Source organism: Elephantulus edwardii, unplaced genomic scaffold (genome assembly GCF_000299155.1).
Source record: "Elephantulus edwardii isolate Elephantulus edwardi_28Jun2011 unplaced genomic scaffold, EleEdw1.0 scaffold00038, whole genome shotgun sequence".
Taxonomy (NCBI): Eukaryota; Metazoa; Chordata; class Mammalia; order Macroscelidea; family Macroscelididae; genus Elephantulus; species Elephantulus edwardii.
Genome location: NW_006399788.1, coordinates 7803099 through 7821236, shown reverse-complemented (window position 1 = coordinate 7821236; position 18138 = coordinate 7803099). Strand labels below are relative to the sequence as shown.

General features: G+C 42.6%; 1 protein-coding gene across 1 annotated transcript in view; it reads left to right on the top strand.

Moving 5' to 3' along the window:
* The first annotated feature begins 1353 nt into the window (after positions 1 to 1353).
* The window catches only part of LOXL2 (lysyl oxidase-like 2), a 103077-nt gene continuing 86292 nt past the window's right edge, over positions 1354 to 18138 (top strand). Inside the window, exons 1-2 of the mRNA XM_006884908.1 lie at positions 1354 to 1718; positions 12902 to 13077. Of these exons, the coding sequence (XP_006884970.1) occupies positions 1364 to 1718; positions 12902 to 13077 (531 nt within the window). The 5' untranslated portion in view covers positions 1354 to 1363. The remainder of the gene's footprint in view (positions 1719 to 12901; positions 13078 to 18138) is intronic.

Sequence of the window (18138 nt, the reverse complement as noted above, 5' to 3'; positions counted from 1 at the left end):
CCAAACATGATGTGTTTTTCCAAGGACTGGCCTCTCTGAACAACATGCCCAAAGTATGTGAGGTGAAGTGTCATCATTCTTGCCTTTAAGGAGCACCATGGTTGCACCACCTCCAAAATATATCTGTATATTCTTTTGAAAGTCCATGGAATATTCAGTATTCTTTCCCAGATCACAACTCAAAGCCATCTGTCCTCCTGCCATCCTTATTCATTGTCCAACATCCAGACACAAAGAAAATTATTAAAAAGACCATGGCTTGGATTAGGTGCATCTCACACTTTAAGCTGACATCATTGCTCCTTAGAACTTTGGAGAAGTCCTGCAGAGAGACTATTTTTCCAGTGGGATAAGTCTTTTGATTTTTTGACTGCTGATACAAGAGTGTTGATTGTAGAGCCAAGCAAAATAAAATTGTTGACAATTTCAATTCTTTCTCAGTCTCTCATGATGTTACCTGTTGACCTAGTGTTGAGAAATTTTGTTTTCTCAATTTTGAGATATCATGTGTATTGAAGACTGTAATTTTTGATCTGCAGCAAGTACTTCAGGTCCTCTTGACTTTGAGCAAGCAAGTCTGTGTCATCTACATAATGCAGGTTGTTGATGAATCTTCCACTAATCCAAGTGTCACTTTTTTCTTCATAAAGTCCAGCTTCCAGAATGATTTGTTCAAAATACAGATTGAATAAATATGGAGAAAGGATACAATCTTGATGCCTACCTATCTTGGTTTTTATTCCCTTGCTGGGGTCACACAACAGCTTCTTGGCCTAGGTCCAGATTTCACACAAGCATAATTGAATGTTCTGGGATTCCCATTTCTTTTCAATGTTAACCATTGTTTGTTGTGATCCACAGTCAAATACCTTTGCAAAGTCAATAAAACACAAACAGACATCCTTCTGGTATTCTGTTCTCAGCTTTCAGCTAAGATCCATCTGACATCAGCAATCTGCCCACATTGCTGTAGAATGTTGATTTGCTTTGTTTAACCACTCTTCAGATTAAGTTTAAATGTGTTGTCTGTCTCCTACCAGGAACTCTACTCAAACAAAAGCATTTCAGAGATAACAGGAAGGTGGGTGGGAAACAAAGATGAGAACTTATAGACTGGTCTGGCCAAACACCTAAGGGGGTAGAGGAGGGTATGTAAGGATTTAGAATATGAAGAGATTTGGGTATCAAATAAAGAAGTGTGAAATCACTGAATGTTCTATAGATATGTGTAACTTTACACCTCTATACCAGTCCATCTCTTCTCTCTTCCAGGAGACGTCCACTGCCTCCTCCGTGTCCTGGTTGCTCCCCCTGATTGCCTCAGTGCGCCCCTTCCACCAGCTCCTCCAGCCTGAGGTCCAGGATGGCACTGCCTCTCAGCTCCTACCTCAGCTGCTGTTTGGCTGTGCTCTCGCTTCTCCCCTCCCTGAGTCTGGCCCAGTATGAGGGCTGGCCCTACTACCCTGAGTACTTCCAGCAGCCTGCTCCTGAGTACCACCAGCCACAGGTGCCCTCTGACGTTGTCAAGATCCAGCTGCGCCTGGCCGGGCAGAAACGGAAGCACAGTGAGGGGCGAGTGGAGGTGTATTACAATGGGGAGTGGGGCACTGTCTGTGATGACGACTTCTCCATCCATGCTGCCCACGTGGTCTGCCGGGAGCTGGGATACGTGGAGGCCAAGGCCTGGACTGCCAGCTCCTCTTACGGCAAGGGGGAAGGTAAATTCTCTGAGTTTCGGAAATGGGAACAGTCTTACACAGAGTTAAGATGGAAGCTGCAATTACTAACAAGTATGATCCCTGATAATACTCCATGCAGGGCAACCTTCAGTGGCTGTTTAGGTGTGCCCTGCAAATACAGGTTGGGAAAGGGAGGATGCTACTGGTAGTAGGAGAAATGGAGACTAACAATGGAGTGACCATTATTTAGGAAGTTGCTGAGTTTAGCACTGATCGTGTGACTTCCTGGTAAACCCCTCAGTCCCAAGCAAAGCAGGACAGTGTGGTTGCCCAGGTAGGAGCTGAAATCAGCCTGTCTTATCTCTGCGTGCCAGACGACCTGTCTGGCAGCTGCATCTGCCCGGGGAAGTGGTGACTCACAGAGTGCCTTTGCTTTTGCTCACAAAGGCTTCTTAGATTTTAGTTCACAGTTCTCACCCTAGTATGAGAGGAACAGAGTTGCTTTGGAGTTTTCTCATGTGCCCTGATTCTCTCCTTTATTAGGTTCAAATAAAATTTTTGTTTAAAAAACCTTCTTCTGAGAACTCTGAGAAAAGGTTAGTTCCTGGAGCTGAGAACCTCACTCTCAGTCTAGTGCTGACCTGATTACCGTAGGATTTTGAGGAAGTTGGTTTCTCTCTCTGGCTTCAGCTTCCCCAACTTGAAGTAGTATTCTCCATGAATCCTGACATTTTTATTTTCCTTAGTGGAAAAGTGGATGTGGGTGAAGAACATGATTTTTAAAAATGCCAGTACAAAGAGCTTCCTGTCACTCACTAAAACAAGGCAGCTCCGCTAGTGACAGAGACATTGAACACTGGGGCATCAGGCAAGGGGAGGCATCTGCATTAAAGAAGCTCTAAACTTCTGGCCTGGACAGGTGGATTAATGACATACTGGCTGAGTTAGAATCATCTGGTGCCTTGGAAGACAAGTAGCTCAGACCTCAACCCATGATATTCTGGCTTAGTAGGTCTTGCTTGGAGCCTGGAATGCTTGAGCTTTTTGAAACTCTGCCAGGATTTGAGATAATCCTGTAAGTGTGGGAGATGCTGACAACGATATTTATGGTTCCTTCTGGGCTATTTTCAGTTATTCTACCCATTCTAAGAGAAAGGAAAGGCCATGTTATACACGTGTCTCATCTTAGGGAAGTTGAAAATTTGCTGTTGGAGTAACAACCTCTAGAGACCACAGTTAAAGTGAAATATTTACCAACACTGACTCTGGGCTACTTAGCAGTGATTGGGGTGGTGGTGAGGGGAAGCAGCAAAAACAAGTTAGCAAACATTAGGTTTTAAAAGCCACTTCCTATCTTGTTTACAAAAATTACTGACACTTCTATGTAATTCCACATCTGTGTTTATTCTACTAGCAGAGCGATCCAGAGGAAACGTCAGATTTATGTTTTTTATAGCAGGTGCTCTCCAATGGCTTTAGGCTTTTTTCAGGAACAAGTTTACTTCTGCCCCAACTTAAAGTTTATCTGTCATCGGACAGCATGCTTGTGTTTCTGTTGTACCCATGGCTATCCGTGTTCACCTGCTCACATTGGGTGCAGATGAGGGTGGCTGGAAAAGTGGGTTTACCTGTGTTGAACTTGACCATCCAAGGATGATAAAGAGAGAAAAGTTTAAAGGAGTAAAGGGCTATTCAAGGAAGAAATTAAAATCCTGGACCACGGAATCTGAGTGTTTCAGTCAGAGTTCTCTGGTTAAATTGGACGAGAGAAAGTTGTTTCCTTCAGAGAGTTGCCTCACATAATTGTAGAGATCCAGCAAGTCCAAAATTTATAACTTAGGCAACAGGACAGAAGCTTCTGAAGATTACAAGATAAAATCTATAAATCAGTCAATACAAAGAAGGTGAATTTTGCCAAAATATCTATTAATAGTCCGGAGACAGAGCACATCCCAAGAAAATGTCCTTTTTCCTCCCAAGGCCCTCAGCTGATTGATTGCAATAGGTTACATTGTGGAAGGCAAGCTTATTTAATCACACACAGCCACTCCACAATAGCACCCTAACCACAGCCTAGTCAAGTTGACACAAAACCAACCCTCGCTCTGGGTTAAGAGGAAAGCAGTAGCACGAAGGAGCCGAGGAACTGTGAAAATCTACCTAAATTAGTGGATTGTGGGTCTCTGTTGTGACTGAAGGAGCCCTTGTGGTATGTGTGTAGCAGTTTGAAGCCACCAGCAGCTCTGAGGGAAAGAAATGGAAAGTCTATTTTCATAAAGCTTTACAACCTCTGAAATTATATGAGGTAGTTCTCCTCTGTCCTATAGGGCCATTCAGAGTCAGAATCATCCCAATGCCGGTGGGCATAATGGGAGTGAGTTAGAATTGGGATTCTATACGGTATTAAAAAGATGAGGGCAGGTTGGTTCAAATGGAGATTGAGTAAGTTGTCTGACTGTTGGGAAAGAGTGAGTCTTAGTTGAGAGCGTGGCTGAAACAAGGTTTGTTAAGTACCATTAAGTGGACTACAAGTCATTGTGACTGCATGAACAATAAGCTGAATCCTTGCCCTATCCTGTGTCACACTAGAACTCAGTGTTTGCAGTCATTGTGTCAGTCTATCAGAGAGTCTTCCTCCCTTTTTCAAGAACCCTCCACTTTTCCCAGCTTGATACCATCTCCTAAGGATTAGTTCTCCTGGTAATGTTCCCAAAGAATGTGAGATGAAGTTTCACCATCTTTGTCTCGAAGGAGCAGTCTGGTTCCATGTTCTCTAAGACAAATTTGTTTGACTATTTGGTACAACTATTCAATTCAAAATCGAATTGCCACAATTCAAAGGCATCAATTTTTCTTCAGTCTTCCTTATTTATTGTCTTTCTCCTGTACACCAAGTAACTGAAAATACCATGCCTTGGACCAGGTATTTTATCACTCAAAACTGCTTTAATAGCCATTGAATTTTACTTTACCTTGTGGATGGGTGGGAATATACAGGTAGGGCAGTTATCCTATCTCCATAGGGATTGGCTGATCTCACCAATCCACAAAGAGACTGACCAGTCTCACCAGTCTGCGAGGGAATTGGCTAATCTCATTAGTTCTCAAGAGGGTTGGCTAGTCTCACCAATAAATAGAGCAGATCCAGCACCAGAAAGAAGAAACCTCACAACCAGCAAAGAGCAAGCAAGAGAATGCACCTTGTCCTTCAGGACCAGAGGAATAGACGTAGCAACCACAGCAGAGAACCAGAGACCTGGCATGAGACAGAGTGGACCTCAAAACTGTTGCCCACCATGGACAGAACCAGAGTTACGCTGCGAGCCTTTTTCCAAGTTTGTTGGACAACTTGGGGAGAGGGGTGGATGGGGTGGAGAGAGCCAATATTGAGAACTTTTTAACACTGGCCAAAAGCTGCAAGGCTTAAGGCTGAGGCATCTGTGAGCACATTTCCAAAGCTGTCCTGACTGTATTCTGCTGATAACCTGGATTGTAACCTTTTGACTTCCCCAATATAGTTCTGTGTGGTCTGTGAGTTATCACATAAAATTTTGGAAATTTGCAAAGCAGTATGGTTGGTACTGAGATGGGTAGAAAGAGGTACAGGAGCCTGGGCACATGTCTGACCTCATGGGAATTGGTTTTGCATTGTGGATTATGTTGACAGGAACAGTTCTCCTTTGTGAAGTTGGTAAAGGTCAGAATGACCATTCCCATGTAGCCTGTGCCCTTTTTACAGTTACTGTTGTTGATTGCCGTTGAGTTGAACATGACTCATAGAGACCCTATGAACAAAAGACCTGAACCCTTTCTAAAACTATTGTCGTTTCTCAAAGTTCATAGACTTTCCAGAGGATGTTGTTTAGGAAGAAGATGTCACTCCTGCTTCGGAATGTTGTTACAGAGAGATGGTAAATGTCTAAAAGTGAAAGTGTCACCTAAAGTATCATCAAGAATTATGATAGGAGGAGTATCAGAGAGCAGAGAGAGATGGGTGCTCAAAAATTACTGTCATGACTCCAGGACTTTAAAGCAGGAGTGGCATCTACTTGCAAAACAGCTTGCCTCTGGAAACCCTACGAACATGGAGAAACGATGAAAGTTTTACAGGTATTCAGGTCTTTTATTCATAGTGTTGCTATGAGTCGTCTGTGACTTGACGGCACTTAACAACAACAACTTGAATAAAATTGTTCTTGGTCAGAGTCCCTGGGTGGTACAAATGTTTAATGTGCTTGACTGATCACCCAAAGGCTGAAAGTTCGAGTTTACCCAAATGCACCTTGGAAGAAAGGCCTGTGTCTTCCTTCTTAGCATTCAGGCATTGAAAACCTTCTAGGGCACACTACTACTCTGAAATAGGTGGGGTTGACCTGAGTTGGAACAATGGATTGGTGGGGCTTTTTTTTTATGCTGGTTCAACTAATAAGAGATTTTTTTTTAAATATCTCTGAATGTCATCAGCATCAGTCTGGGGTTTTTAGTGCTGATACGTGGTAAGCACTCTATGAATGTTATTTGGTTAATTCATTAAAATTCTGATTTGGGACAATATTAAAAGGAATGAAACTACTTAATATTGTGAGCATGGAGTGTGACTGGCACCCTAAGGTGTGATTTGTATGCGTGGGGATGTTAGCCTGTCAGCCAGACTCTGGATGAACTAGGGCACTGCTGCTGAGCCCATTGGAGACCACGCCTTCAGGAATTCTTGCATTCACTACGTCCTTTAAAATTTACCTTCTGCCACTGTGCAGCAGTCAGGTTGTTGTAAAGAAGCTGGGGAGAGGTTCTCAGGGGCCGTCCAGGTTTTCTGACCTGGCTTTCTAACAGGTCTCTTCTCCCTAAACACCTCAGAGTTCAGATAAATGATGTGTCCCTTTTGAAAGTTTGAGAGGGTCCAGTTATCCCATGTCTCACAAAGTGTGCCTCACAATAAGAAGAACCAGTTGGTGAACAGAATTGACCTGCTAACCTTGGCTGCTGTGCTCAGCCTATTCCTGAACTACCCTCACCCACTTCCTCAGAACAGAGTGGCAAAGCCACCAGATACCAGCAGGCCCTGAAGTTCCTAAACAGAACAATTTTCATTGTCCTAATAACACCCAGGGGAAAATACTGGCATTCAGCTAGAATTTCATTTATGCTCTTTATTTTGTATTTAAATTACGTATTATTTATACATCTTTTATAAGGAAAGATATTTATTGCAAAGAGTAAGTGGATAGGAAGAGAGGAATGAGGTTTTGCTTGTGCTTGACCAGCTTTCTGTACTCAAAGCTATGTCCCAGGTGTGTGCCCCATCTGTGTCCCAGGTGTGCACCTCGTCTGTCTCCCAGATCTGCACCTCATCTGGTCCTAGGTGTGCGCCTCATTTCTGTCCAGCTGTGTGCCTCATCAGTATCCCAAGTGTGCGCCTCATCTCCCAGGTGTGCTTACCTCTCTGGTCCCAGGTGGGCGCCTCATCTGTGTCCCAAGTTCACTTTCTTGAAGCTCTGTGGTGGTATCTACTCTAATTACCCTGTCTGAAGTTACCCTCCTCTCAAGAAAGAAGAAACAAAACCTGGTTATAACATCTCCACCACAGAAGGACAAATATTACATAGACCTGTCGGGGGATGAACAGAAAAAGAATGAATAGTAAACACTACACTGGAAGAGGTGACGGGATGAGCTATGGGTAATTAGACCTTACATGACAATTAACAATCTGGAACAAGGCCTCTCTGCTTATTTCCTTTCAAGAAGGAAGGTCTGTCCCTTTAGGGATGTAACTTTTTAATAAATATATCTTTGCTGTTTTGTCCTCAAAAAAACCCAAAGTTTACCTGTGTTTCATTGACTATGCAAAGGCAGTGTGGATCACAACAAGTTGTTGCTGACCTTGAGGAGATTGGGAATCGCAGAACACTTGATTGAGCTCATGGAAAACCTATACCTGGACCAGGAAGCAGTTGTTAGAAGAGAGCAAGGAAACACTGTATGGTTCAAAATCAGGAAAGGAATGCATGCATCAAGGATGCATCCTGTACCTTTTCTGTCTGTATGCAGAAGAGATCATCTGGGAGGCTGGACTTTATGAGGAGGAATGTGGCATCAGGATTGGAGAAAGGCTCCTCAATAACGTGAGTATGAGGGTGATATGACCTCACTTGCTGAAACTGAAACTGAGGAGGACCTGAGGCATTTGCTGTGGAAGGTCAAGGATTGTAGTCTTCAGTATGGATTGAAGCTCAACATAAAGAAGACAAAGATTCTCACCATGGTAGGGTTAGGGCCAATTGGCAGCACCATGATAGATGGAGAAGAGATTGAAGTTGTTAACAATTTCGGCTTGCTCAGCTCCACAATCAACACTCTCAGTACCAGCAGTCAGGAAATCAAAAGACCAATTACACTGGGAAAATTTGCTGTCAAGTACCTCTCCAGAGTGATGAAGAGCAATGATGTCAGTCTAGAGACTAAGGTGCACCTGATCCAGGCCATTATCTTCACAATTATTTGCTATGCATCAGAGAGCTGGTCAATGAGTAAGGCTAATAAAAGAATTGCTGCCTTTGAGTTGTGGTGCTGGATAAGAGTATTAAACATACTACACACTGCCAAGAAAACAAATAGGTCTGTCTTGGAGAGCGTGAAACCAAGTCTCTGCATAGATACTAGGATTTTGAAGCTCAGTCTCACAACTTTGGGCACATGGCCAGGAGGAACTGATCCTTGAAGGACATCTTACAGGGTGGAGGGACAGTGCAGGAGAAGTCCCCAGATGAGATGGATTGATACAATAACTGGGACAATGAGAGTTGGTGTGTCAGAATTAGGGAGACTGGCTCAGGACAGGGCAGGCTTCAGAGCTGCTGTACATAGGGTTGCTATGGATCACAGGTGACTCAATAGCACATGACAACAACAACAATGTAACAAGTAATCGTTTGCTGTAAGCTCCTAAAATGAGTCAATTCTTATTTCTGGTGTACCCCAGGTGTGTCAGAGTAGAGCCATTCTCCATAGGGTTTTCAATGGCTGTTTATTTGGAATGAGATCACCCGGCCTTTTCTCTGAGGTGCCTCTTGGTTGACTTGAACTTCCAACCTTTCTTTCAGTTATGCTACTCAGGGACTCCGGAGAATAGGGAATAGGATTATTGTGAGTCCATTGAAGCTATAGGAGTGAGCAGCTCTTTTAGTTAATTTTACTCCAATTGATGCTTCACAGTGCTCATTTCAATTGCTTTATTTACCACAAATAAAGCAAATTGTATACGGTTGCTTCCCATTTCCTTAACCGGTATATTTTCTTTCACTGCAGCTAAAATAAGGGCACCAGTTCTTTTTGTCATCTCTGCTCCTTCAGCAGCTTGCTCCAGAGGAAACCCCACTTCCAAAGTGGAGGGTCTTTTTCGTTGCTAGCGCTCAGCAAGACAAACATTGGTTTGTGGTTGAAACAGCAATCGGTTGGAGAATGAGTGTTTTAGTGGAGCTTGATGGCTTGGAAACCAGGCCAAATGGAGAAACCAGTTGGAGAAGAAAACCTCAGCCCAGATGTTTTCAATAATCTCTTTGTTCCTTACAACGTGTCAAGGTTCCCTCATTTTTGAGCCTGACGAGGCATCCATCACAGCAGGCACATTTATCAGGCCTTGAAGTCAAGGAATTGGCCCTGATCTTCCATGACCTAGAAAAACCTCAGATTGTTTTCTTGGCTTTCTAGTCTCTTAATTCGGCATGTACTTGCTTTTTTTTTTTTTAATTGTTATTTTAGTCAAAGTTTACAGAGAAAGTTTGCTTTCCATTCAAATATTCATACACCTTTTTGTTTTATGAAATGATTTACAATATCCACAATGTAACGATGTTCCTTTCTTTCCTACCCCTTCTTACCTTCTGAACCTGCTCCTGTGCTAATAATGCTGCCTTTGAGCTTGTATGGTTGATTGTCCGAGGAATGGATACTTCGTTGGTGGTATTGGTCATCTAGAAGCCTGGCTTATATTAGAGCAAAAGTTGAGTCACAGTGCTGACTTTTCTGAATTTCTGAATTTTCCCAGTGCTGAACCAGTTTCTAAAGGTTACTAAGGGACATAGTCCAGAGTATCCTACCAGTCTCCAGTGAGCCAATAAGGCTTGGCATACAGTAGTTTAACCTACTTATTCTTACGTCATGGAAGCAATAGAACACTTTTCTGGTTTACTGGAAGAAGAAAGGGGAAAGGGGATCTGACATGTGCAGGACTGACCTTATCTCATTTGCAGCATCTGTTTACTGAGCATCATTCACGACTACAGAAGAGGGAAACAGGCTTGGTTAGTTGCTGCCTAAGTTGCACAGTGCCCATATTTATGTCAGGTGCACTCAAACCCAAGTTTATCTGACTTCACGGTGCTGTACATTTCTAAAATAAGCCATGAGAAAGCTGCAAGGTCTTTCTTTGTTCTGGATTTAGTGCCATTTCTAAAAAGAAAAAAAAATAATCACAATTTGGAGACCCTGTTGCTTTGCACACTGAATTCACTACTTAGTGCAAGGCAGGTAAAGGAACACCAAGTGAGCAGCTTGCCTGGCTGCTTGGCAGCCCTGCTGTCATCTGCCTTCCTAAATGAGAGGAGGCGTCTCTGTGGTGGGTCTCAGGTGACTCAGCAGACAGGAAGCACAGACCAGGAGTTGGCGACCCGGGGGCTGGTTACAGGTATCAGTGCTTGTAGCCAAACATTGTCCTCCCTAAGCCAGAGCTCTGTATCTGCCTACTGGGAATGTTAACATCTGCCAGTGAAACACTTGCATGGTTTAAAATGAGCAAAGGTGTGTGTCAGAGTTGTATCTTGTATCCTTTATCTATACCTGTTCAAGCTATTTGCTGAGCATTTTGTTTAAGAAGCTGGACTATCTGACAAAGAATGTAGCATCAGGATTGGAGGAAGACTCATCAACAACGTGCATTATGCAGATGACACAGCCTGCCTTGCTGAAAGTGAAAAAGACTTGAAGCCCTTACTGCAGAAGATGAAAAAACTACAGTCTTCAATATGGATTGCATCTTACATCAAGAAAACAGAAACCCTCCCCGTGGGACCAACAGGCAACATTATAAGAGATGGGAGGAAAAAAAAATTGAAATTGTCAAGGATTTAGTTTCATAGGAATCCACAGTCAGCACTCATGGTAGCCGCAGTTAGGTGTCATCAAGTCAAGTATGACTCATAGCAGCCCTATGAACAACAGATCTGAACCTTGTCCTATTTTCTGTGAACCTCATAATTGCTGATACCCTCAAACTCATTGCTGCAGTCACTGTGTCAATCCACCTAGTTAAGGGTCTTCCTCTCTTTTGCCATCCCCCTACCTTCCCAAGCGTGATGTCCTTCTCCAAGAACACTCATGGTAGTAGCAGTCAAGAAATCAAAAGATGTGGTACACTGGAAAAATCTCTTGTCAAGAACCTATGCAAAGCATACTTAGATTTTATTAAGTACTTTCATATCATGGGAATACAGTACTCTGCATGCCTTTTTAAATATTGAGTACAACGACCATGAGTAAAATGGAAGAATTAAAAACAATAAAAAAGAACCTATGCAAATTTCTAAAGAGCAAGGATATAAATGTAAAGACAAAAGGGTAACTGATTCATGTCACGATCTTTTCAGTTGCTTCTCATTTGTCTGTAAGTTGGGCAGTGAATGAGGTTGATGGAAGAAAAATTGATATCTTTGAATTGTGATGTTGGCAAAGAACATTGGCTATCCCATAGATGGCCCAAAGTAAAAACAAATCTGTTTCGGAGAAGGTGCAACTAGGTTGCTCCTTACTGGCAAGGATATTGAAACTTCATCTCACATACTTTGGGCATATTATCAGGAGGGGCCAGTTCTTGGAAAAGGACCTTATGTGGAAAAGGTGGAGTGTCAGTGAAAGAGGAAGACCCTCAACAGGACAGATTAACACAGTGACTCTAACAATAGGCTCCAGTGTATTGGCGATGGTGAGAATGGCATAGGATTGGGCAAACTTGAGATGCATTGTTCTCAGGGTCACTGTGCATTGTGGTGGACTTCAGGGCACAGAACAACAACAGACATCCTCTTCTCTGGGATTTGGGGAAGGTCAAAGAAGGTAAGACCTATGAAAATGCCTTAAGTACATTAAACCTTCCATTGAAAGATAGCTAACTTTACCATGAAAGGTCAGAGTTCAACTTGTACTTAAGCTGGAAGGGGACACAGGTTTGTAGCCCATCCATGTAACTAAAATAACGATCATCTTCATGGTTGCAATTTTCAAGAACCTACTGTAGGCACAATAAACTAGGTTACATGCCAGATCTGAACTTTGACCTCTTCTGTGACATCCTCACACTTCCTGACACACTAGAGCTCACACTTCCTGACACACTAAAGCTCATTGCTGAACTCATTGTGCCAGTCCATCTGGTTGAGGGTCTCCTCTTTCACCGGCCCTACACCTTTCCAAGCATAATGCCTCTCTCCAAGAAATAGCTTTTCCTAGCAACATGCCCAAAGTAATATGAGATGAAGCTTTATCATCTTTGCTTCCAAGGAGAACTGTGGCTGCACTTTCTCCTCGCCATATTTGTTTGTTTTTTTGGCAGTCCATGGGATATTCAGTACTCTTCTCCACTACCATAGCTCAAAATCATCAGTTTTACTGTCAGCCTTATTTATTATCCAGCTCTCAGATGCATAGCAAGTGAACAGAAAAACCATGACCTGAATCAAATGCACCTTAGTCCTCAAATTGACATCACTGCTTCTCAGTAATTTGCAAGCTGTATAATAATCTCTAATCAACAACTCTGTCAGTCAAGTTTTACTACTTTCACTTTACTGAGAAAGAAAGTACTTGGACCTGGGTTATAACAGCTGTGAGATGTGATAAAATGGAAACTCAGCTTAGTATCCAAAGTTTATGATCTTTCTACTCTAGCATGTGCCCTCTGATTTCTATTTTTTTATCATGTTCAAACTACTACAGAATCAAATCACATCAGTTGTTTACTCAGACAAGGGAATCCAGGTGGCCTAAAACTGTACACACTATGTTACCATAATAAGCATTGTTCTATGGCCAGGTACAGATGCCAGAATTAAGGCAAGACAGGTAAAGATAAGAGGGTGAGCAGATCAGTCAGTGTGAAACACTGGTGCTCTCGGACTCAGCATTTCTTTGAGGTGGCACTTATTTTCTTTCTTTTCTCCTCCCCTCAGGGCCCATCTGGTTGGACAATGTCCACTGCACTGGCAGGGAGGCCACCCTGGCAGCCTGTTCTTCCAATGGCTGGGGCGTCACTGACTGCAAGCACACGGAAGACGTGGGTGTGGTGTGCAGTGACAAAAGGATTCCTGGGTTCAAATTCGACAACTCATTCATCAACAACGTAGAGGCAAGTGACCACTCTTAATGACTCCATATGAACAGTTCTCTCTGTTCCTGTAACTGTTGTTGTTGTTGTTGTTATGTGCCATCGAGTCGCCTGCGACTCATAGCGACCCGACTTTCCCATGGCAATACGTCTTTAGGTTCTGTTTTAATTTTTCTCTTTCTCCCTTCAGTCACTTGTTCTAAAAGAGGACAAGTGCCAGTGTCGTAAGGGCACTCAGACAGCTTACAGAGAGGCCCAAGTGAAGAGGATCTAAGGGCGGACTCTGGCCAACGAATGCAAGGTACAAAAAACCTGTAGACCTCCAGTGAGTGAGCATACAGGAGGGCCCTCCAGCACCAGCCGACGGTATGATTATAACCTCATTAAAGACTGCACAATCCCTGAGCTAAGATGCTCCTGGATTTCTGCCTTTCAGGAACTCTGCGAAAATAAATGTTAGTTGTTTTCTACTGTACAATTTGGAGGTGGTTTGTTATGCACAACTTCATAAGTAATATATTTTCCTGATCCAAAGGAAAGTTCCTGATCATGAAACAGAAGGCCTTTCTGCCCACCTCTCAAGCATTATTTCTCATCACTCATACACAGATCCACAGCTTATACTTGGGCAGCACCAAATGACTTATCCTCAATTCTTATCTCTATATTTCTGTGCTTTCTCCTCAGTCTGTTCTTTGTGTCTAAAAACCTTTTCCCCCAAAGAGTGCCTCCACATCATACCAAGTTAGGGTAGGCCTCCCCTCTTGGTGTTCAGAAGATGCATCTTGAATTTGTATTAGAATTTTGTAAATAAACTAGTGAAAAAACCCACAAAATAAGATAAGAAACTTGGGGGGAAAAAAAGGAGTAGTTACAGGATTATTATAATATTACGCTGTACGCTCACTCACTGGAGGTCTACAGGTTTTTGTACCTTGCATTCGTTGGCCAGAGTTCGCCCTTAGATCCTCTTCACTTGGGCCTCTCTGTAAGCTGTCTGAGTGCCCTTACGACACTGGCACTTGTCCTCTTTTAGAACAAGTGACTGAAGGGAGAAAGAGAAAAATTAAAACAGAACCTAAAGACGTATTGCCATGGGAAAGTCTGCTGTTAGGGACCTCTCCAAAGTACTGGAGAGCAATGGTGTCTCTCTGGAGACTAAGGTGCGTCTGATACAGGCCATGGTCTTTGCTATCACTTGTTATGCATCAGAGCGTTGGACAATGACTAAGGAGGATAGAAGGAGAATTGATGTCTTTGAGCTGTGTTGCTGGAGAAGAGTACTGAGAATACCATGGACTGCTAGGAAAACAAGCAGATTTGTCCTGGAAAGGGTTAAACCGGGTGGCTCCTTGGAGACAAGGATTCTGAGGTTCTGTCTAACATACTTTGGACATGTTGTAAGGAGGGACCGGTCCTTGGAGAGAGACATCATGCTTGGTAGGGTGGAGGGACAGCGCAGGAGGGGAAGGCCCTCTATGAGGTGGATTGATTCAGTGACTGGAGTAATCAGGATGGGAGTGTCAGAGACAGTGCAATTGTCACAGGACAGGACAGAGTTTAGGGCTGTTGTACATAAGGTCGCTATGAGTCGCAAGCGACTCGACGGCACATAAGAACAACAACAACAAAGTCTTTTATAACCTAACCTCAGAATAGACGCATCACCGTGTCTATTGTATTTTATTTGTCATGGACCAGCCCTGGTACAGTGTGAGAAAGGACTGTATGAAACAGCAGTTGGTGGAGGTCATTGGCAACCCATCTTCGAGGCTGACTAACACTGGGTTGCTGTCCTCAGATCTCTCTGGGGATCAGAATTACTTTCAAGATGCAGATGTTGGGCTTCACCCTAGACCTAAATCATATTCTCTCTCACACTATAGGACTACGTATTTTTAAGCTCTCAGATTATCGTTCCAGTACCAGATTAATACTAGTTAGCATTTGGGGATGGCAAACAGGCTTCTGTATTTTTCTATATATGCTATATTTTTGACTGAATTTTTAAAATTTAAATATTTCTTGTGCTATCAGTGAAACTTTACATAGCAGATAATGTTCCTGTTTAACAATATCTAAACAACTACTCAGTGACGTTGGTTGCATTTTCCACATTGTGCTTTCATTCTTCTTCTTTTAATCCAGTTTGTTCCGTTTCCATTAAAATAGCTTCTTGTCCTCTCCTCAACATTTGACTTTCTTTACGTTAGAGTAAATGTTGAAAATCACATATAATTTTTTTTTTAATTGAAAGGATTCGGAGATCAGTGACTTATTTAGTTAAAAAGTGACAGCCATCAGGGAGTAATTTCAGTTCAAAATTTAAGGGCATCTCAGGATTATGGTCTCAGGATTCCTCTAAATTCTGCTGTCTGACCTTTTTGTTTTTTAAAGACTTTAATTTTGTGCTACATGTCCTCAATTCTATCTTGCACCATCTATTGTGTCCCTAGTCAAGTCCTTGGGAAGAGGGAGCCCAGCACTGTCTGGCTCTTCTGTTCTCAGGACAGATGAAGCTATGGCTTGTATAAGCTGTGGGTTGGTCCTATAAGTTAGCATCTTCCTTAAGCCTTTGGTTTCTTCCTTTCTCTTTTGCTCCAGACAAGGGGAAATATTGTATTTCAGATGTTGCTTGCCAGCTTTTACACTTCAAAAGCTACCTACGAAAAAAGGAAGTAAAGTACAACTTTTACCAACTGTGTTATGCCAATGGACTGAGTTTTCCCATGAGATAGTGGTTCTAAGCCTTCAAATTCATTCAGCCAGCCCAGTGTTGTGTTTAGTTATGACTAGGAAGGATCCAGGGCTGTTACTCCTATGTGGTTTATTATATGAATATGTATGCATCATGATCAAGTGTTGTAGGATTTCCATTCTTCTCAGTCTTCAATATGAGTTGAAACTCAACATCAAGAAAATCAAGATTCTAACTACTGGGCCAATTGGCAGCACCATAATAGGTGGAGAAGAGATTGGGATTGTTAACAATTTCAGCTTGCTTAGTTCCACAGTCAACACTCTTGGCATCAGTAGTCAAGAAATCAAAAGACAACTTGCATTAGGAAAGCCTGCTGTCAGGGACCCGTCCAGAGTGCTGGAGAGTAAGAGTGTCAGACTAGAGAGTAAGGTATGCCATATCCAGGCCATGGTCTTTGCAATTACTTTCTATGCATCAGAGAGCTGGATATTGAAAAAAGATGACAGAAGAATCAATGCCTTTGAGTCATGGTGCTAGAGAAGAGTATTGAACATATCATGGACTGCCAAGAGAACAAACAGGTCTGTCTTGGAGTAAGTGAATCAAGTAGCTCCATGGAGGCAAATATTCTGAAACTTTGTCTGACACACTTTAGGCATGTTGACAGGAAATGCAGTCCTTGGAGAAAGACATCATACTTGGAAGGGTGGAGAGTCAGTGCTATAGAGTTACACCACGAATGAGATGTATTGACACAATAACTGAAATAATGGGGGTAGATGTGTCGGGGACAGTGAGACTGCCTCAGGTTAAGACAGGGCTCAGAGATAGTGTTCACAGGATTGCTGTGAGTCATAGTTGACTCAATGACTCATAACAATGATAACAACATAGATAGATAGATAGATAGATAGATAGATAGATAGATAGATAGATCCTCCTGTATATGCTGTACACATATATGTATCTATTTCTACTTAAGTAACAAGTATTATTATCTTTTTGTTTTCTGGTGAATAATGCAATTGTTTCAGTTGTAAATGTTATAGCATTTTCCAATAATGTTCTCTACTCTTGTGTACTTTTTGGGTTTTGGTATTATTTTTGTAATTATTATTATTATGAAAAACATGTATGGGGATACAAGGAGGTAAGTTTTGGGAGCAGAGAGTAAGGATGGGCAGGGGTGAAATCACAGGGCTGCACAATTTGGTGGATGGAGGGAGTGGATGAAGGAAATGAGAACGATCCAGCGGAAACAGAAAAGACAGGGTAATGGTGAGCATAGTCCAATAGTGATTAATATTTTTTTAACAAAGAAATTGTCTTATTCATTTTTGGGCCTCTCATTTGGGAATGAGGTGAAGACTCTCTGGCTTCTTCATCCTGAACAGGGGTGTTGGTGTGAAGGGGGAAGGGAAGCCCACTTAAACACTTTATTGGCAGTCCTGGGTTAGAGCTGCGTGCCTTCTTATTCTGTTAGAAGATAGTTTCCTGACATTTTCTGCCCTCTGGACTACAGAGTGTTTGCCACAGTGAGTTCATTGGGGATGGCTGGCCTCAGATTGTGGAGATGGTATAGGAGAGGGCAAGGGTTAGATCTATTATTCATAGAATTGCTCTGAGCCTAGACAGAAGGTTATGCTACCAAACCAAGGATCGGTGATTTTAATCTGTGGCCCTCAGGCATTGTTTTCAGTCAAACACTTTTCTAAGTAATATATCACTGCTCTGTCACTTGTCTGTAAAGAGGTACCCCGTGGTTGCTGTGATGGGAAACACTGACACTGGTGTGACAAATGCGATAATGGTTATCCATGATGGACAGTGTTTTGGGGATCTCTCAGATTAAAACAAGCTTAGAAGCAGGAGTTGCATCCACTTCCAAAACAGCTTTTCTCCAGAAACTCTATGAACTTAGAGAAACGATGAAACTTATACAAGTGTTCAGGTCCTTTATTCATAGGGTGGCTATGAGTTGCCTATGACTCGACAACACTCAACAACAATAGATCCTGAACAGAAGATCTCAGTGTACCACATCTTTTGATTTCTTGACTATTGCTGCTAAGAACTATTTCTACCTAGAGCGGGTCTGTTCACCACTCTCAGACCCCCTTCTCCATTTGTAGAAGGCAGGAGTAGTGATACCTACTTCGAGGTGCAGTTGGACCACTTGGTGGAGGGGAGGGGGCGATGGTGGTCTTGCTGGACCCAAGGGTGCTGTCCTTGGCCATGAATGATCTTGTGTACTTTTGAGTAACATCATTTATCTTGGTCAAGTTGTACACACTTTACTCACGTTGAAGATTTCTTTTCCCCATTTAGTATTGCCTATTGCTTAGAGAATGAGTCCCCTTCCCTCAACCTTCCACCCCTGG